Source organism: Bombus vosnesenskii, unplaced genomic scaffold (genome assembly GCF_011952255.1).
Source record: "Bombus vosnesenskii isolate JDL3184/JDL3185 unplaced genomic scaffold, Bvos_JDL3184-5_v1.1 scf7180000013316, whole genome shotgun sequence".
Lineage (NCBI taxonomy): Eukaryota > Metazoa > Arthropoda > Insecta > Hymenoptera > Apidae > Bombus > Bombus vosnesenskii.
The window spans coordinates 5,135,264-5,156,873 of record NW_022882962.1 but is presented as its reverse complement, the minus strand read 5'-3'; the positions used below and the strand labels follow the sequence as shown (position 1 = coordinate 5,156,873).

General features: G+C 47.0%; 1 protein-coding gene across 5 annotated transcripts in view; it reads left to right on the top strand.

Moving 5' to 3' along the window:
- The window catches only part of LOC117235632 (protein gustavus), a 152,595-nt gene that overhangs the window by 107,651 nt on the left and 23,334 nt on the right, over positions 1-21,610 (top strand). Inside the window, exon 1 of one of the 5 annotated variants that reach the window (XM_033497849.1) lies at positions 9,525-9,676. The exons of 2 other annotated variants lie outside the window; for them this stretch is intronic. In XM_033497849.1, coding sequence (XP_033353740.1) covers positions 9,540-9,676 — 137 coding nt within the window. In that variant the 5' untranslated portion in view covers positions 9,525-9,539. Of the gene's footprint in view, positions 1-9,524; positions 9,677-10,791; positions 11,202-11,606; positions 11,654-21,610 lie in introns of those variants that run through there. 2 more of the 5 variants (XM_033497848.1, XM_033497850.1) reach the window with 2 other exon arrangements.

Genomic DNA, 21,610 nt, shown 5'->3' with positions numbered 1-21,610 from the left:
TGCACCACGTACATCGAAGGAAGACTTTTTCACGTCGCCACGGTTTTCACAAACGTTCGTCTACCGTTTCGAAACATTTTCTAGGTTCGGGTGTTCCATATATGAAAATCGAAATAATATCTCACCTACGGAGAATTCAAAGCTTCAAACTCGAAATAATTTTCATATTAATCGTTTCGATCTTATCGGAGTTAAAAAATTTGTTCGACGATTGAACGTTGTCCTTCTTTTTTCTTTTTTTTTTTTTTTTTGTCGTTGTTGGAAGAGAGATGCAAATACTTAGATTATTCCGAAGAAGGAAGAGAACATGTAAATCCGACCATGGCTAATAGAAAACTTCATCAGCGTTGCGACGCTGGCTGGGATAATAATCGTAATTGCATCTGCTATGGCATGAGTACAGGTGGCAGATTAGCGCGAATTTCACTTTTTCATCCAGACGAAACGCGTAGGAGACTGTCGCTCTCGCACATTCACCATGAATAGTGAAACGACTGCTTCTGTTCACGCCAACACTTCTTTCGTCATCTTTGTTCGCGATATCGCAGGTGTCATCCTGGTCCATGGATCCACCGAAAGAGAATTACCTTCCTTGTCGCTCGTCCCGTTTGTCCTTTCTTTTTTCTAATCATCCCTTTCTCTTCGTGTACCAGCCAGACGTTCCAATTAGGATAACGAATGAGTGTATCCGTTACTTAGAACGACGTACACTCGCTTTCTTCCTTTTAACATACCGACGAGGAGGCATCTACGATCCCGAAGATACGAGACTTCGCTAAATTTAAGAGCTTTCTTTGTTCGTGAGCGTTGCCTGGATGCAACATTGTATTTTACACAATTATTGGCAATAACTGGCATTGCTGTTGAAGGATAAATGTATTTATTTTCGGTAAGAGTGTTCTCAGATTTTAGTGCATTGTATCTTTTTCTCGAAAAACCATTCGGAAAAATTTCCGCGTTTACCAAGTAATGGAAAAACGATCCTTCTTGCAAACTTGAACGAACCAATTCCGAAAGGAGCAAAGCGATATTTCTTAAATATTCAATGGCGCGTATATAGAAAAATTGTATGTTTTCTTAAGGACAGAAGAAAATCAGTGACGAAGAAGTAACGTGGTGGTAGAGAATAAGGAGCGAGAAAAATCTTACGCTTTTCAAGGACACAAATGTGTTAGAAAAAAGTAGAGTAAAGGACACTGGAAATATCGAAATACATATTCCTGTGGAGTTGCTGGAAAATAAAATGCCGAATGGTCAGCGCCAGAAGGTGCTCGTCACGAGTTTCACATAAAGAAAAACAGGGGAATTTCCGAATTCCTCGTAAAACGTGGAAACTCCGAATTGCCTGACCAGGCAACCCGAGCCGCGTTGTCCGGGTAAATCGAGCGATTTCTTCGAGAATCACGTTTCCTGGGATCACCTCCGGTGCTCTTGGACGCGCACGTGAAACAAAAAGCGGTGCGCAAATTGCACGAAACGAACGATAGCGAAGCAAAGAGGAAACGGATGAGAATACGAGACGTCGATCGCGAGGAAACCTCTGTGTTTGTCTGTGCGGTAGAAAATCTATACGGAATTGATAATTCGTCTTTAAGAAAAGACAATTATCGAGTTCGAATGTAATTTTCGAGTAAAATTGTAAAACCGCAAGTTTATAATCTACATCTTGTAATTAGTCAATCCGCTAATATTATTAGTTGTAAAATTATTCCGCGAGATTTCTCTTAATCTTCTCTCCGGTTTGGGAATTGTTTAATGGCGGCGCAAAGATTCCCACTACGTAATACGGAGATGGTTCGGAAGAGGTGCGGTCGCCGTGTATGTTTTCCACCAGCTGATAAGTTTTACCAACGTCATCAGACTCGGCCGAAGAATCAGCTGTCCGAAGCCATCCATTATCCCCAGAGTACCGAAGAGAAATCACTGAAATCAGAGACAGAGAGCGCATTCTCGAGCTTCCCAAGGTGCACAGAAGCTGTTGCGGGGTTTAAATGGAAGTGTTGCAACCTCGATCTCCGGTTGCAATCGCAACTCCTGTGTCAGTCAGTAATGAAGTTTCACGATTTGATCCAACAACCTAGAGAACTTGGAATCAACCAGAAATCAGCTCTTAACCCCTTGTTCTATTGGTAATTGAAGGAGGCTTTGCTAGTTTTCGTTGGAAAACGTTCGCGGAGATGGAAAAGGAACGCGACGCGAATAATATCGTGTGTTGAGAAGCTACGACAATTAGAAAGGTTCCCTCGTGTTCGTCAATGCTCTCTTGCGCGCGTATTTCTTTTTTCTTCTTTTCTTTTTTTCTCCCCGTATTGCTCTTCTCTTCCACGCGAGCGTTCTGGTTTTTTATGAAGAGATCAACACAAAGAGTACCATGTGAATCCTCAAACGGAAGTCGATGGTCGTTGAAGCTTTCTCAATGGCTAACGACCTCTTACCTGAAAAAGACGACCTTCCTGTACCTGCATGGTGGATCGATTCGTATATCGAAAGAGTCTCACCAACAAGTCTTGTACTTTATTCGTTTCGTTCCGTTCCGTTTGCAGAGGCCACGGGAAGGAAGCGAGTATACGTTATCGGGACGTATCGCGAGAGGAAACGTGCAAAAATTAGCGTCGACCGGCGAGAAATGATCGAATTGCCTGTAGACACGCGACGCACCGTCTCGATGAACGACTGTCGTTACCATTGTCGTCGCGATTCTCATCGTTCGTGCGTCCGCTCGCTTGTCATCGCTTCGAGAAACGTTCCTTCGTAGTGGACGGTTTCGATAAAAACATTACGGACGAACGAGTTAACCTTGGTGGCCGATGACGGACATCGGCGAACGCGTCTTCTTGCGGTTCTCGATGTAACTCGTCCGATGATAGTCGGAGATATAGACCGCGATAAATTGCTCGAGGTTCGAATTAAAATGGCGATTTTAAATCGAATTTAATTCGATTCTGTTCGAACAGTTCGTTCGAATCTTCCGTCTAGGACACGCAGAAACTTGGCAATTTGTTTGGACGGAGTAAAAACGATCGCACGATGTAAGATATCGTAATGGCTCGGTGTACACTCTGTTTCGGTTGAAACGAAACAAAACGAGTTGGAAAAGGTACGAGGGAAATTATTGTAAACACTAGTTCTCAGGATATGAACTATCTGAGAAATTTTTGCCAGGAGTGTACTCGCGGTGAGCAGGTATAGCATCTAACCGAGGTGAGTGGAACTGAAAGGGAAGAAGAAAGGTAAAGGGCAGGTGCGACTGTACGTAGCTATACACGTCGGTTCTGCTGAAAGATACGCCTCTGGCACGAGGAGAGGAAGGCTATATCCAATTATTAAAATTAGAGGCTCCGTCGCCTTCGGTGAAACATCACGGGAAGCGTTCACTGTGCACAGCTCGATTGCGCTCGTCCTCTCCTTTTCGTCCTCCTTTTTTCCTCTCCCCTGTTTTACCCCCTTTTTCCCTCGTTCGTCCCGTTCGTGCATCGTACACCTCCTGATTTTTCGATCGTCCAGGTATCGACGCCCTGGCACGAGACGTCTGCCTGTTCTTCGTGAAAAGGAGATGATGCTTTTCACGAAAAAGCCGCCATTTCAGACTGCCACTTTTGTTCCACTTTTCTTTCGTCTTTTTGTTAGCGAAGGAACGAAGATCGATACCGCCAGGCCAACCCCACCGCTCGGTACCCGCATCTTTTCCACTCGGTAGCATCCACGAAAGTTTGTTGCCTCGGAAAAACCGTAACCAACCCCGGAGGATGATAACGTGGATTCGGGACGAACTTCCTCTTTTCCAGAAAAATGAAACGCATCTTCCATGGTAGCTACCTCTTGTCTTACCTGAAATAATTATAACAAACAAACACGATAATATCCGTGAAACCATCGAAACCATCCGGCAGGCTGAAACCAGAGAAGCAGTCGGAATCAGCGAAACGTAGCCATTCGGCGGATTTCGAGGCGCGCACACTCGCCGCTCGACTTGGCTAAATCAAAGTCGTCAAACTGTATATGTCCTGTGTTTCGCTCGAATCCCATGCAAGAGCAGCGGGCGATCGCGTATTCAGATTCCGGTGCCCGGAATAGCTCGTCGTCCCTGATGCACGCACGAAGAGAGCCGTGCAACCTCTCTCTGCGGTACACACGCGACACGGCAATAATTAATACGTCGACGCAGCCTCGGCCGAAGATTTTCGCCCGTGTCTATATACGCGGCTGCATCGATGCACCGTTGCACCAGCGCGCGTTTGCCCCTTCCGCACGTGTGCACGAGCCGAGAGTGCATCCCGGGGCTGTGCGTGTCTCGTGCTGCATTCTCCCTATGGTCAATGTCGTCCTTCTCCCTCTTCCTTCCCTCGCTCTACCGCAACCCTCATTTGTCTCTGTTGCACACGCGTACCCATCGTGCACCAACTTCGGCACGTCAACCCTTTCTCTTCCTCCCTCTCTCGTTCTCTCTTCAGCTTGATTCTCGATGCACCGAAGTGTGGATCCTCGTCGGACTAGCCGGTGCATCCATCGTGGCGTCTCTGTCCGCCGGCAACATCGGCGTCGACCGCAGTTCGTGCTGCTGGCGCAGCCATTGTCTCGTTCGCGAGCTATTTATCAGCAAGGTTTACGATTCTATCGTTTGTAAATGAAGCCAGTCGCTGGCTGTTTTCACTTGATCCGCGAGCCAGATGGGCGACGCTGGATGAGGCTTAAAGAGCGTCGGTCTTTTCGCGTTCTGTTTGCAGTCGATAAGTATGTCGAGTGTCTATATCGGAGCTACTGCGTGATATTTTTCTCGAGGATATAGGAAAGTTTTTAAAGGACAAGTCGTTCGATCGAAAGTCGTTGACTTTATATCGATGTGATATCGTGTAATACGGTCGTGGCAGCGTGGCACGCTGATAAAAGCAGGGTAAAGGTATGTCGGCTCGGTATGCGAGGTTCCCCGCGAGCGCATAACTCGTAGGTGATTTGCGCAGGGCAGCAGCCTTCGGAGTGGCGTTTCTCGTTCCGGCGTTAGACGAAGCGTTGCCCGCACGCATCAACCACACCTCGGCCGTCTCTCGTCCGTGGTCATTGTCCCGTCAGTGCGCTATCTATCGTGACCAGGCCCAGGCAATGCGCGCGATGTATAAATGGATCTAGGTGGCTGGCATCGTACACCGACGAGATCGCCATCGCGAATACGAGCGAGGGAGCGAGCGAATCGAAACACGAAGAAAGAAGCGGCTAAAGAGAGAGGCGGAGGCGCGTTTCTTCTCGCTTCTTCTCCGTTCCTCCTCCGGCTGGGCCTGACAAAAGCCGACCTTCGAGCTGACATTCACTTCACATCCGAGCCTCTTCCCTCTCTTTCTTTCCTCCTTCCATCAACCGTCTCCCTTTCTCCTTCTTTCTCTCGGATGGTTCAGCTCGCGCTCACCTTCTCCGTCTACGCTTCCTCCCGGTTCCTCCTGGACCCGACCAGAGATAGCCTCTCTCGTCGAGAGAGGACTGGACCCGACCGACCGAGCACAAAGACCCGTCATTCCGGCCAACTCGCGTGTCCTTCCTCTCCTCGACTCGACGTGGAAACAAAGTTCAGCAGAGGAGAACCGTCTCTCGCCAACGAGCCAGCGTTTCGAGTTCGACACTCGGAGAGGTTCGAATCCCTCGTCGGAATCGAGCGTAAACTTCGATCGCAGGACGAACCGTGGTGTTCTCCGCTTTTCAGCATGCGGTCTTTATAGACAATCTTATAGACATTCTCGTTCGACCGAGTTTTTCACGCGATTCCAACGTACATACGTACTCGAAGAACGTGTAAGTACGTGCGTTTCACGCAGGTGGTATGGGACGTGTCTGCTTTCTAACGGTACATCTCGCCCTTGGTTTTTTACCTTCGAATGAAACGAGCGGGGATGAAAGGAACGGAGCAACGACTCGTGTTTCCCAGAGGGAGAGGAAGGTTCGTGACGGCGCGGCCGGCGGGCGGATGCGAGTATCGTTTACCAGGGCCGGTCAGATGCAGGCGGCGTTCGAATTGAAAATAGTTGACGGAAACGCGACATAGAAGGAAGCAAATGTTTTTGGATAGGCGAGACAGGAGACAGGTTGCGCGGTGAACGATCGGACGTTCTTACGGCAGACTCTTCGAGCTCCTCCTTCGAACGAATTTACGACGCGGCGCCATTAAATTTCAACGATCCAGTATACACAGCCAAATATTGGGTTGCGAGCTATTTTTTGGAAATTCGTAACCGATCGAATAAATCCCTATAATCCTTGCTCTATACCGTACAGTTAATCCTTTGAGAGGATAACAAGAGGCTGCGATTAGGTTCGCATTATCGGAAGATTAGTGGATCGAACCCGCAGCGTAATTGTTAACTCCCGTTTGCCCTCGCCCTCCGCAATCTCCGTTTCAGCGAAGAATGCAAATAGCTGCGAACCGTTCGTCGATTCCTTCAGACAGGTATTTGCGATAGTGACAAACTTGGGCGCAGCGGCGTGAGTGCGTTTCTGGTGATGAATTCTCTGATGGAATTTTCCAAATTTCCAAAAGTGAAACAAAGAAAGAACACGTTCGAAGTATAGAAAAAGATCGGCATCGGCTCGCCTATTTGTAATTACAGGCGCGCGATCTGCATACAATGCGGCGGTGTGTCGCTCGAGTTGGCAACGAAGTTCCACGGATGACCTTCCTCTTCTTCCTTCTCCTCCGTGTTCGCCTTTTTCTTCTGGCGAGCCGCTCGTTCCGGCAATCTACGCTCGCCTCAAAATTCCGCGACTCCGACCCGGCCTCCACCGGCGCATTCTCTCCCGTCCGGTGCTCTCGTCGCATCGGCGTCGAACTTGATGAACGATCAAAGCGGTTCTGGCCTGGAGTTTTCGAGCAGAAATTTTCAAAAGTTATACAGTTGAAGGCGGGTGGGAGCCCCTTCTCGAGCACGCTGCCTTCCTGTCGTTCGTCGTTCTTTCGCAGTATCCTATCCGCTTCTATTCTTTCTTGTTTCTTTGCAAACGTTGAGGATCTCCTTTGTTCTCGGAAACGCGTAACTTCGTCCGATCTCGCACGGAACCTTCGATTCGTCTGAAAGTTTAACCCTAGTCTGCTCTCGACAGCCCTTTGCCTCCGAGGGACGAGCTGTTAACAAAATAAACGTTCCCTTATCTTGTTAACCCCTGGAATCTAGTCTCCCCTCTGCGATACCCCTTAGAAACGCAAGGGTCAAAGTTTTCAGTCAATACGATCGTTGTTTCGTTATTCTCGCGTTTAGACTAGATTTTTAGGAAGTTCTAGACTCGAAAGTTATTCGCCGAAGTTCCCATACCATTCAGACAGACAGAACATTGTGGGCAGGTTGATGTCAGCGCAACATTCAAATCTGCTTAGAATCTCAGATCAGAGGTGTATTCAGGTGAGAGGCAAACGGGTCTCTCCCCTTCTTTGTCGAATTTGCCTGCAAGTTAAATACCTGGCCGAATATACAGACAGTCTCAACCGATCTGCGACAGTCTTTTCCCATATGTTCGCACAGAATCCTATTTAGACTCCAATTTATGACATCGGTTTTGGGGACGGCTATCGTCCCCGAGGACAAACTTTTCACGACCGGAGGCCTTTTCATATGTTTCATGGAATGCGAAGCTTAACGCGTTACGTTTTCGGACGAGGCTCGAATGGAGCGGATATCTCGCTGTAAATAATACATGGTGGATGGCCATTTACACGGATTTATTGACCTCGAAAATTCGCTCGGATATTCCATAAAATTTATACACAATTCACGGGAGTATGCGTCTGGTTGGACAAAAGTTTAAAGGGGATGCACCGTGCGCCGCGCCGTGGAAATGCACTCGAAGCTTTTCGAACGATCTCGTGGTGCAGCCGGTTGCGGTACTCGAGTTTCGAGGGGAATTTAATTATCCCGCGCTTTTCATGCTATTATTTTGCACGATATTACGCCGTAATTATCCCGCTCGTCTCAATGGCCAGGGATTAAAATCTCTGCGACTTTTTCTGTTTTTTTTTTCTCTCCATCTTTTTTGTCTTTCGTTCCTCCCGTTTTTCTCTCGTATACAGCACACTCGTTCGGACGATCTCGCGGTATTACGATTTTAATTTCACCGAGATTTTATCGTTTGCTCTGGCGTTCGGTGTCCTTGAACCGGGGACCACCGCCATTTAATCCGTCGTCGAGCGCGCAGGATGATCGGATGGGTTGTTCACCGCGCCGCGAACATTTTTTTGTTCCTTCGTTTTGTTTCGGATTACGCGCTTTTATGTCCGGCCCTACGGATTTGTACGCCATCGATCTATCAGGCGTCCATCGACCGCGTACATAACTGGTTTCTTCGTTTTTCCCCCCACGGCTCGAAATTTTCCCCGGTTCGTTATTCCGCTCGGGCGTATTCTCGGATTCGAAAGGGAAACGCGTGTGTAATACCGCGCTGGATCGAAGTAACAACGCGCAATTTTTCTCCCTCCAACCGAGAGGAAAAAGAAAAAAGAAAGGAACGTGGAAAAAAGCTAATCAGAGTCAAAAGAAATTCCTTGAACGGACGAGAAGGTGGAGAAGGCAGTGGTTGTCCAGTCGAAGCGTTGAATTCAACGCTACCTAGGATTTTTCTACGAGAATAAAACCCGTTGATATCAATCTCGTGGTTAGGCACACCTGAATTCTGTTCCACGTAGACAACTATCTGGAGACCCTCTCCCCGTCCTCGACGCTCCTTTCACCTTTCCCTTCACCGTCCACCGGCGCATTTGTCATTCCGTTTGGTCCTCCGCTTGTACGACTTCCTTTTACCTGGTTGTACCTCGGACCTCCGAAAAATAGCCCTTCTCGCCAGCTTGGCCTTGAACCTCTTCAGATTCCCTCTCGCGTCCTTATACGCGGCATGGAACGTCCGCTCGGAATCCGCGTATCGTTTATTCCGTAGAAATCGTGGCCGACCACTCTTCTCTTTCGTCGCGGGAACAGCGTTGTCTGTCGAGGCCCCCCTACGTTTCCACCAGAGAAAGGGAGAGAAATTCGCCGCGACTTTATGACGTAGCTATTATTACATCGTACTTCCTGAAAACAGGCGCACCGATCTGCGTCTCAACAGAGAAACGCAGTGACCGGTCTTTCGATAGATCGGAAAAGGAAACGGATGTAATTCGTTCGCATCTTTTTGCATTCTTTCGACCCACTCTCCATTAGTCCTTTTTTTTTATCTATCCACTCACCAGACAAAAACCTGTGTTCCATCAACGCGCACATTTAGGCAACTGTGACTGACTGTGAGTGTTTCGAGCACACGATGGTGGAAGCAGCGAGAGTTTTCAATCATTTCGACACACGTATATAAATTGTTACGAGCGTATGCATCTCGATCTGCAGATATCTCGTTTGTCAGAACACGCGTGAACCGTAATCGCAGCATTACGTCGAAAGTTAATGGATCGAAAAAGGTTGCTGTATTAAAAACGTTTGAAGACGGTTTCACCGAATTTGGGAGATGGTAATGGGCACATCGCGGCGGCAGAGGCATATTCGTCAGACTGACTCAACATCGGAACAGCTGGTACCGGAGGGATGCGCGAGACCCTAGCGTGTGCGTCTAATATCAGATCCAAAGTGAGAGGAGGCTGTAGGGACCGATCCTTCATGCTGCGTGAAAGCCTCTGTACGCCAAGTATCTTTAATGAATCTCCGCTGCTATCGATTGCTCGGTAAGCTGTTCCACCATTACGAAAACCGCTTTTGCCAACGCGCCTATTTTGCGCTGTTAAAATACGACACGGAGTCGCGTACGGGCTCGGTGTACGCACGGTTTGCGCAATTTCGTAAAATGTCCGTATGTATGGGTGCCTGCGAGATGCCTGTCTGTCGACCACGGATACGCAACCCTCCTTTCGTGTTTATCTTGCTTAAAAAAGGCAGAGTTCTTATGCTGTGTGTATGGCTGTTTCGCAACACGCGCACAGCCGCTTCGAAAAATCATCGGCAATTTTCTAAAATAAAACTAGCAAGCAAGTTGTGACCGACACTTGGCGATGTTCCTTGTACATCGATAGTGCGCGGGCACGTACACATTTTTCTGGGGTTAATTCGACGTCCGACCGTCTGGGTTCAGGGAGCGGTCCGCGAAACCCCACTGCACAAGGGAGAACCTCCGTATCCCTTCGACTGTTGCTCTCTCTCTCTCTCTCTCTCACACACACACACACACACACACACACACACACACACACGCACACACACACACACACACGTGAGTGCGTATTTTCTCTCCTCCTTCCCCATAGTACAGTCCCCCCGGGTAAACGTTTCAGCACTGGGTAGGCTTAGGCACTGGCGTAGGGAGCCGAGGATGATATTGAAGCTCGATTTGAAATCCACGGGATTACGCGCGCCACCCTGCTAAAGCGTCTGATCCGAGGAAATAATCTACCGGAATAGACTAAAATGTAGAAAAGTTAAAAATATTGAAAAATTAAACGATAGAAAGCACTTTGGAGTAGGTTGAAAAATATACATGAGTTATCAGTTGGATGTCAGTTATGTTTCATAAATACAATATGGAAATATAATATGATAGGTTTTATATGTAAGTGCATTACGATGTACTGCGATAAATCCAGTTGGTTTTAATTGGTGATATATCATATAGTTTTTATCGTGGTAATGGAAGCAACGAATTTCGGGTTATACGCCACTGCGCGTTCGGCACGTCATTGGTCTCGGGGCGCTGGAAGCGGTCGGTACGCGAATGCATCCACCGCCTCTTTCTGCCCCTCCATTGGGCGGCGCTCCATGCGCGTCGCAGTCGTCTAGAGTCGACGGGCTCAGTCTTCGTTGGATCGTTGCCAAGTGTGTGTCGTAGATCGGTGCACTCGTTTACCCTTGTGCGTCGATTCGGCGTGGTTTTTCGTTCGCCTCGACTCTTTCTTCCCTTTTTCTCTCTTTTTCCCTCCCTTTCAGTTCCCGATTTTTTTCTCCCCCGCACAGACAAGAGACCCAGTGTGTTATATGTTACATGCGCGCGCAAGCCGCTCGTTGCGTAGCGGGTCGGACCAGTGGTGAAACACGGCCAAGAAAGATAAAAACGCTGTGTGCTGTTGTGCGTGTGCGGAGTGTGCAATATTTTGGTTACATCCGGGATAAAAACGCCACGAAAGCAAACACGAGGTGTATCGTAAAACTCACCGAAAACGTCGCGCGAGATATGGATTGGGCGCTCAAGGCTCGCCGAACGTAAGTCCCTAAGTCACTCTTCTATAGCCCTGTTTCTGCTCCAAATCGTCCCTAGCGCCGTGTTTCTCGATTCCCGCGAGATCGTATTCTCATCGGACTTGGAAACCCGATTTCAGGTTGCTCGGCCTGAAATTCATTGGCGTTTCTCTACTCTGGAGTGTAGTGTAGGAAGATTTGGACGTGTATAGATGGACGTCTCTATACATCAACGGATATTCAGTTCGTTCGTTTGTAATCAGTGTGACGGCTTCTACGAAACGGATACTCGTGCAGTGTTTTACCTATCTCTTCAAGTGAGTCTCTTGTTCGAATCTCGTTTCTTCGTGGTTCCTGTCGAATCACAGATGTGTCCTACGTGTACAGAATATGTTTGCGTGGATCGAACCGTTGGTCTCAGTTCGAGGAGAAAAAAAAAATTCAATGCGCGACGTCATTCGTGCTTGTGTCTCGAGGTCAGTGTTGTTTGCCCAGCCGTCTCGGCGCGTTGCATATATATTAAGTCAACCGATTTGATAAGCCGATATACGAGAAAAATAAAAGGCTGTGTGCCTGTCTCACACAACGACACAACCGTCGCTTGTGACACGCCACCACTCGCCCGTGGGAATCGAGCTCTCGTCCGACCAAACTACCGTGGATTCATCACACCGTGAAAGATTTCGCGGAAGCGCGGTTCGCGGTAACCGTCCATTCGAAGCGTGACTCGATTTGAATTTTAGTAGTCGTTAGTGTTACGCTCTTCTTGTGCTCTTCAAGACTGACGTTTCCTGAAACATTTGCAGACTCTATTCGATAACGATATGTTCCATATATATAGAATAATTCTTCGTCAGCGTCTCTAAACCTTATTGAATTTGGAGGTTAGTTTACGATTTCTCTAAATGAGAGAAAGATTCTATATATATATATATATACATGTGTGTGTGCATGTGTGTGTATATATATATAGATCCAGTATATATATCAAGTAGTGAAGTTCCAACTTACACGAAGCGAGCTGAAAACGGTGCATCTTGCATAGTAGCAGTGATCAGTGATTCCCGATGAGAGTTCCGTAGAAAACGCGAAATACGTTATTTTCTTCGTGTACATCTCCAAATATCGTCACAGTTAGAAATTAAACGTTAATCTTACTAAGTGACATCGAGATTCGACGTCTCTTCATTAATGTTATTCTAGAAAAAAAGGAAGCGAGTTTTAAACGATTGCAACCGGCAGTGAATTCTCTTGTAACGTGGTATCCTCGTGTCTGATCGAATGTAAGTAATTGAAACCGTTGCACGTTCAATACAAGTGATTATTCGCGTCGAACGTGGTCGCGGCTCGATTCTCCTTTCTCTCATTCATTATTCCCTTTAATTCCCGACAAGTTCGTTGCGTAACGGTTCGATCAATACCGACAATGTCGCGCTGTCGAAGGACGACGAAAAAGAGGTTTCGCTCCCGCGAATAACGCTATATGGTTAACGTATCGGGATAACCAAAGCCGGGAAGAGGCTTTACCGTCGGGATTCTCGCGGACCGGACGGTGCCCGTTAAACGGCTCTGGATCGTGGAACAGCTGCTCGTTGTTTAACGACATAACAGTGGTGAGTTCGCGACGCGTCCGATAAACGTCAGGACCATGTGCCCACGGTGGAGGGAGTATACGAGGAACAAGCCACGGAATAACACGCTCAGAAGACCTCGCATGTTAACGAGCTGTAACGTTTCAACTACGTTCGAACGTCCACCATGAACACGACCGCTTTGGTACCTTGGTAGAACTGGTTCAAACGATACTTCGTGTTAGTATAATTTGAATTATGTAAAGATGTACGAGCGTTTAATAATTACAGGAAGACAGTTTGAATCGGTGGAAGAGTATGTGATGTATAGATCGACTAACGCGATCTTAGATTTTCACGATGAATAAAGGATGCGTAGTGGTAATGACGGATGATTTATAAAGAACGAGAGATACATAATAACGAAAGTTTGTATAGGAATTTTTGAATTCTGCATTTCGATTGCGTTGGCCCTGTGTCACTTTACTCTTTCTTTCGTTTTTTTTTTTCTCTTAATTATCTTCCTCTCCTTAGAATTTGTCTTGCTAGAAAGGTTTACGGTTGTCACGAAGGAAGAGGGGAGAAAATATGCGTTTTAGGATGTAGATGGCAGCAGCCGTGTAAGATATTAAGATGAAGGAGAACGAGACTGTTAACGACCTATATAGCTGGATTAATTAGATCACAGGAAGAAATTTATTAAGAAAATACGGAAGCGACAGTGACACGTTTTGTTAATTAATAAATACGTCGGGGAACGACGCGGAGTTTTGCGCGATGAACTCGATCCATCTGGAAATTTACGAGCGATATCGACGAGGGAAATCCCTGTGACTGGAGCGCAGGCTTTTGTCGTTGCGAGGGTAGATTTTTTAGCGATTTTTTGGAGCGACGCTCTGACAAAGAAATCGATGATTCGTTCCGTTGTACGCGCGATAAATTTCCCGCAGACGCGTTGAAGAAGGGCGACTTTTTCCAAAGAGGAGAGAATGGTTGGCTGCTAGATAGTTGGAACGAACGTTAGCGAATGAAAGGATCTTGCCCCGCCTCTTGCTGAATGTCTGCGGTTAAAAAATTCCTACGAGAAGTCGCGGAAATAACTGAACTTCAAAATGCATAACTCAACCGATCGCCTTATGCTTCGTAATTTTCTTTCTCCTGCTATTTACCGTTTCACCATTTCGCCTATGACGAAACATTGAAATATATCATGTACACGATTTACTTCTGACAATACACGACCGCGCAATCTGAAGATAAAAGGTGTCAGTTAAAATCAAACTTTGACGCAAGAAATCTTGCTTTCGTTGTATTCGATGCATAATTCACGCGTATGACTGGTTATTAAATTAAAAAGATAAAATGGAAGACACGTGTTTGAAAATCGGAGTTAGAAGACAGTTACTGGTCGTCACACTGAATACTCGCACTCCTCGGAAGGGGAAAATTCGCAGAACTCTCGATATCAAACGAGGAGTCACTTCGTATTCAGTCAGAGAACTTCCTGAATATGATAATACTCGCTCAAGAACGGTAATATTCGGCGAGTCTGCCGGACAGGACAATGGTGTTCGAAGTACAGGCGTGACTGGCATAGCGCGACCAGCCAACAGATCCATTTCCTCGAAGAAGCTTCGACTGGCAGAAACGGCTACTCGGTTCCAGGTTGCTCGGTATAGTTGGGATATATTCTAAAGACCAGACTAGTACTAGGTACAGCAAGACGTTCTTTGTTTCTAAACTCTGTATATGCGCGTGTATGCACATGCGCGTCTGTGTATACACCGAACTTCTCGTGTAGTAGCTAGTCGTCTTGAAAATTTCGTGTAATATAGATCGACGGTCGTTACGTTCTCTTCTTTAAGGAGTCGTTTCCCTTTTTACGATCTTTCCCGGGAATACACCTGCAGGCACCTGTGTTTCTACTCCAACGACATGGAACACGTGCAGTCTAATGCTATTTTTGGAACATTTTTGCAAAATGTCGCTTTAGAAAGGTATAAAGGTTGGCGTAGCTCTTGATTGCTTATTGACTTTCAAATCTTGTTTTCGTCGATAAAATTTACGTTTTATAGGAATTCTTCGTGATAATGGCGTTCGTTATTCCACGCGAATCTACAAGAAGCTTCTTTAAAAAATCTTATTTATACGTGTAATCTCTTGTTTCAATCTTATACCAAAAATTTTTCTCAGGCATTAAGAATCTTTATGTCTATCGGAATAGGATCGTAAAAAGTTCAAAGTAACGTTCGAGTCTATCAAATTCTTCGTGAACACCTCAAAATCTTCCGTCCATGAAAGTTGATCAATCGGTGTAGACTTCGATTTCGCTTCTTTATTCCCTCGGAGTACTCCAATTTCGTCACGATTCACCTGTCTCTTTCTTCGATCAACGAACAGTCTGTCACACCGAAAATGTTACACAATCCCTTGTCTACAGCAGAGGGTCTACCATTACTAGGACTTTCCTGCTGGTGGATGCATGTGCGTGCCTCGCGAAGACCATGTTGAAGACAGGCAGGTTCGTCTCGAAATACACACCCAAGCCGGAGGCAGAGTAGCGTGTGCCTTACACACCACGTGTTGTGTGGCTGGCACTGCTCTTTGGTAACAGAACACCCGAAAGGGAAGCATTTCCTTTTCGACGTTGCTCTCTTTCTCTCGACTCTCTCTCTCTCTCTCTCTCTCTCTCTCCTCGACGTCTCCTCGACGAAACGTCGTTAATTCTGCCGTTTCTAAAGCACCGGGGGATTGCTTCGTCGATGAAACAAGTGCTCTTGCTCCTTTTTTTTTCAAAAACATGCCACGCTGAATTCGAATTCGAATCGCGAGCCACGAAGTTGCGACGAGATTAACTAAACGAGTTCTATTGGCAATGACAGAAGTAGCTCCGTTTGATCGTCGTTTGCTTCTCTGGCAAAAGAGTTTCGGACATTGAGATCTTTGGTTTTCAGTCTATCGCACGATTTATTGTAAATTTACATTACGAATCGAAATCACCAGATTTAATTCAGCCTGCTATGGATAAGAGAGTTTGCTTTAAGGGAATTTTCTGTAGGCGATGTAGGCATTCTATAGTTTGTTGACGATAAAAGAGTAGAAAGCGATACGTAATCGAACGTCTAGGTTAAGCATTCCGACGTCACGAGGATAGAGTTTTCGATGACAGCTGTGAGTTTAGTCTTTGAAAAGTTCAATTTCGAGTGCTCTATATTCTATTCAGTACAGCTTCGACGCGATTCGTTCTCCGACTGTCCATCTTGATGGCGTTTGACATTTCGAGCTGAACTATTTATTTAACTGTCAGCTACGAACATACTGCGGTAAAAATACGAGTTTCGCTGACAATGCGGCGGGTTTAATTTTAAATAATCTCTCGATTTCGTTCTACCGCAACCAGAAACACATCGTGACGTCACCTATTTTCAACTTCCAAATCCAAAGCTAGATCCAAGAAAAGATTACGTGTTTATAAACATACATTCGGAACAATTGGAACGTGAAGGATAACCTCGATCTTTCGGTGATTTTCATCGAACGGTAGGAAATCAAGACAAAATACAGAGAAGAGAGAAATGGAACGACAAAGGGGCGGTTGTGAAGAAAAAGAGAAACGAACGAATGGATGATACGGTTTTCGAGTGGGCGGGTGGGTTTATATTTATGCGCGAAAATAGAGGCGCTAACGGCGTCGCTAGCGTCGAGCTGGCTTAGTCGAAGCCGAGCGCGCTCTTAGACCGTGTCGTCATCGAGTAGCAGCTGTTTTCATTCAGCCTCGCCCTTAGTTGGCGACTTCCTTTGCAGCACTTTTAATTAACGTGCACGAACCACGCTCTCTTCCTCCTTTCTCTCTATTTCTCTTAACCTCCTCGTCCACCATCTTTTAACCCTCTTTTTGCAACTCTCTCCTCCCCCCAGGCTTCTTCCTCTTTCTGCGCTCTTTGCGAATCTTCTTTTTTCCCCCGCCACTCCCTTCCTCTTGGCCAACCTCGTTCGTGCAGTTTTTGTGCCCTCTCAATTACTCGCTCTTCTGCCGTTTGTAAGCTCGCTTCGCCAAACTCTTCTCCAAACCTCTCGAGGAGCGCCAACGGATCGACAGCGGTGCCTGCCATGTTCACGACAGAAACACGACTGGATCATCGAAATCCATTATGCAATTTCAGTATTCGTTCGGAGAACTCTGTCGAAGAGGACGTCGCAGGAACGGAAACGCTACTCGGACGCGAGAGACAAAAGATTTCGCAAAATGCAAACACATTTGTTGAGCCGCAGTAAAGTGGAGAACCCTGTTACCGCTGGCTCGGCCTTGAACGAAGCTAATTATTTACCAAAGACCGTGGCGCGTACGCATTTGCTCGTCGAGCAAACCAACCGAATCGAACAAAATATCGAACTTAGTTGTGTCGCAATCGTCGTCATCGTCGAGTGGTCGCGTCGAAGGGGAACAAGGGAACGTTTTAGAGAAAGGGAGCCGTCTTACGAATTATTGAAGGCGCCTCACGAATTACTCTACGTATAAACCCACGCGAGATAGAACGTCCGCGCAACGCCTGCCGCGTTATTAGTGACGTAATAGCTGACACAATATCCTACATCGTAGAAGAGAGAGCGAGAGAGCGACAGAGGAGAGGAAAGGGAACGTTCTTTATGCTCTCAGCCAGTCGCCGGTTAATTAAAGTCAGCCCCTCGTCCTCGGGGCTGCGTTAATTGCCCACCACTCGGAGGACCGAGGCGTCTACCGACGAGAGGCTAATTTAATTAACGTCCTGGCATCCGCAACCATGCTTTTTGGGCTTTTCCCAAGGATTTCCCGACCACGGAGAAAACGCTTTGATACCTCCTAACATGCGCACCTTGACGTTCAACTCGCTCGACAAATAGACAAAATTTTCACCTAACGTTCGCTCGCCGGATGATATTTTCCGTCGAACGTGTTGCAACTGTACGAACACGCTGAACGTTTGAGAAACCTGAAACGTTTAGCGCTTTCGCGGCTCACCGCGAATCGCTGAACGATCCGCGCGCTACCTCTCGAGGACACTCGAGAAGCATTTTCGCCGCGGTGTTTGGCTCGTTTGCGAGACGCGCGAAAGACGCGGCCGGCACGAGCGTTATCTTGCAAGCTTTTACGGCCAATGAGGGACCTCGAAACGCATTCCTAACGAGCTCTAATTGGAAGCTTGGACCCTCGACGTCCGTCGTTTAGAGGCTCGAGAACGAGCCTCTACAACCAGCCACCAGACGCCTTTCTTCCTTTTTTTATTTCTCTCTCTCTCTCTCTCTCTCTCTTTCGCTCTCTCGCGCTCGCTTCTCACTTCTCTCTTTCTCACTTTCAATTCGTTCCTCTAAGGCCAGAAAGAAGCGATGACGATGATACGCGTCTGCGTTCCACCAAGACTTTCCTCCCCGAACGAGCTTTACGCAACGTTTGTCTTGGCACGTTCCCACTTTCGAGGCCGCGAAATTTATCGATCCATTGGCGCCGAAACGGTCTTCCGGTCCGAAACAAATGGCGGCAATTGCCGACGAATTTAAATACAATCGTGACGCCGTTGAACGAGCCGCGCGTAGCAAGCGATAAATCGACACGCTCGGCTCGCGCGGTTCGTTTTGCTCGCCTCTAGACCGATTTCAGATCGGTCGTCCCTCGCCGCCGGCTTCTTCGTCTTCTCTCGGTCTTCTCTCGGTGACCCAGTGCGCACCAGATGCCTGATAAAATCCGAGTATCTGCGTCGTAGCCGACTCGAAACGGGAATATCGACGCCGCTCCTTTGAATAACCGCTCCTCACCGTGCAAGTTCGCGATGCCCGCAGAGGAAGTCGATTAATGCGCGATACGGCTGCCTGCTTGGCTCCGTGTTTGCTTGGCTCCTGACTTGCAACTATGTTTGAGATCTGTAACTCGATTTCAGTCTCTTTCTTTATACATCGTTCTCTTATTTGTTACATCTTTTTGCTTTTAACTGCACGTAACGTTCAATATGCAGGGAACGAGGTTAATCCAATCACAGTAGGATTCCGTTCGTATGAATTTCATTCGTTTGAACGAAATTATAGTCTGCGCCCGACTAAATGAGCCCACCTGAATCTATTGTACCGTGCGTACTCTTATTGTACGAGCGGAAAATTATAGGCAGTGGGGAAAATCAATGAGGTGCTGTTATACGAACTCCAATTATATAAACTATTTGTTCTCCGGCAGTTTCGATGATTAAATCATAAGTGAATATTTCATTGAAAATAAATCACACAGTGCGTGAGATTTATAACTGAATATTTAATTAGGAATAAAGAAAGTTTCGTTTCTCTCAGCGATAGAGAAGATATAGAGAAAATCATCAACGTGTGTCGTACACTAACAAAGATAATAGGAAGATATAAAAGAACCGTTCGTTATCTGTATATCTACGGAGAAAAGGGGAAACCCGCTAGCATAATTAGAGAATAATATCCGTAGTCGATGCTGAGATATAAATATAAGATACGCAGGTTATTCGAATTCATACGTACACATGATTTTCAGCTGACCAAAAGCGAGAAAAACGAGGAGGAGAGCGCGTGGTTAAAAAATTCAGCACGCGTACGCGGTCGCGCGAAGGAAGAGAGTGAAAAGGGCAGTGGGGGAGCGGCAGCTCGCCGAGGGAGAGGCTTTTTCGTAAGCGACGATAAATATATTTCCAAACGTATACGAAACGGCCTGGAACGGCGGCGTGCCGCTGCTACCAGTGCTGGCGACTGACCCATTTGTGAAACTCGCGCGACTCGCGTTGCCACACACCTTCTGCCGTGCGCGCGCTCGATTATTACAACACTTTTACGAATTACACGGGCCCGTCGAGCCCGTACCGCGGCACGACAGGGCCGTATTATTTTTCTTACTTTTGTAAATCGCTCGAATTGAAAAAAATCTAACGTCCAATCGCGAAACAATTGCTAATTTCAAATATAGACATCGCGTGCGGAAGATTCGTTACGTTAAGATTCGCGTAAACAATTGCGGATAACAATTGCACAGAAACAATTACCGTGGCCACCTCCGAGAAAACACCTTCGTTTACGTTATCTTCGAATCTTCTCATACTTCGTTTCTACATCTCTTTATCTGCATACTGATTTACTCGTAACCTCGTAACAGTACCTATACGATTGTGTTGCATTAGAACCGCGGTTCTTGCGTTTCTAACAATGCCTGTTCTCCCCGTGTCCCAGGATTCTTCCATTATTTTTATTTCCTCCCTGTTTCCCGTTCCACGAAACGATTTTAATTAGGTTTCCATCGTATCTTTGGTACTGCCGTCTCTCCCGAGAATTAATATGTCTACCACGGCAATTAAGGGCACGATCGCGTAGAAGGAGAACGATTTCGATGTAATTCCTGTCTTATTTTCCTTCCTTTTCTTTATTACGATCGACAGGAGAAGCGTATAGCGGAGAGCAGTTCCTGAAAATGGTTCGCGTGATAACGCCTTGAAACGAAGCTGTTGCGCTCCGACTGGCGACCGACTACAAAGGCCTTTGTACGATTTCGTGGCGAGAGCTACGTAGTAGAAGCCGGTATCGGTCAGAGCCCTCGGTGTAAGCGGCTTTATCGAGTACACGCGATACACGGCCCGATAAAACGCGTATCGACTCGTGTAATTTGCCGCCTGCATTTTTCCTTGGCGAGGCCAGCTCCGTTGCGAGCGAAACGGCTCTCCTCTTTCAGCCGACTGAATTTTTCACTCGCCAGAGACAACTTTGACTTTCTATCTCCGATGCAGAAAGACCAAGCGGTACCAAGGTGGCTGGCTGATTGGTAGAGAGCGGCCCTGCGCGTTGACCCGGTCGATGTTTTTGGAAAGATTCGTAACGGAGAAAGGGCACGTGCCTTTCGATGTTGGGGACATGTACACCGAAGAATTTCGAAAAGCTGACCCCGATGTTTCGGCTAAAAGCGAACCTAGTAAAAAGATTCGGAATGCGTTCAACGTTGTTTGCTCGAAAAGTCATACAAACTTGATGTGCTCCGGTTTGATTCCGATCGATATCGTCGAAGTTCCTTGCGAGAAAAATGCTTCAAACTCGACGCGAACCAATCCAACTTCTGTTTCGCTCGAACCAATATCGTTGAATTAATTTAGCTCGTAATTCAGATAAAATGACAATAACCGTTGTCGGTGTCTGTTTAATCTACGATACTTGTTTCATGGATTTCTAAACAATTTTATCTGCGTGATAAAGCGATGACGTCGCGCCAGGTACGGATTAAACGGTAGAAAAATGCGAGTAGCTACAATTTTGATCATAAATTCTACGACGTATTTCGAGCGATCCGAGTTTCCGTTCGAACGAAACGAGAATAACCTACGAAAGACCTCGATTTCCGAACTGATCCGATTGTGCTCTGGACATTAAATCCGGCAGCGTTCTTAAATTCGTTCTCGTATCCCGGCAAGCGATGGAAAAATAAACGGAGGAAGTCTGGGAGGCGAACGTCGATAGCCACGTCCGCGCGTATTGCGCAAGCGGATCGTTCGCTTGGCAAATTGACATTTTCCGTGCGAACAGCGCCGGAACGCGGACTTTTGTGTACACGAGAGCAGAAGAGGAGGTACATATGCGGCGAGCGGCGTGTATACACGCAGGAACGTAGCTCGCGCGAAGGTCGTGGGATTGGAAGCTCGTCTCTTTGTAAAAGGCAAAGACGCACGGATTTCCAGAAAGGAGAGCCTTTGAGACGAGCCGCGACGTGGGCAGAGAGATCTCTGCTGCTGGTCAGATCCACGGAGAAAGAAGAGATTTCGCCAGTGAAAGACGCGCGAGAAGGAGAAGAATCGAAGAGACTTGTAACCTACGTGCGAACGGGAAAGGGAGATGGTAGAC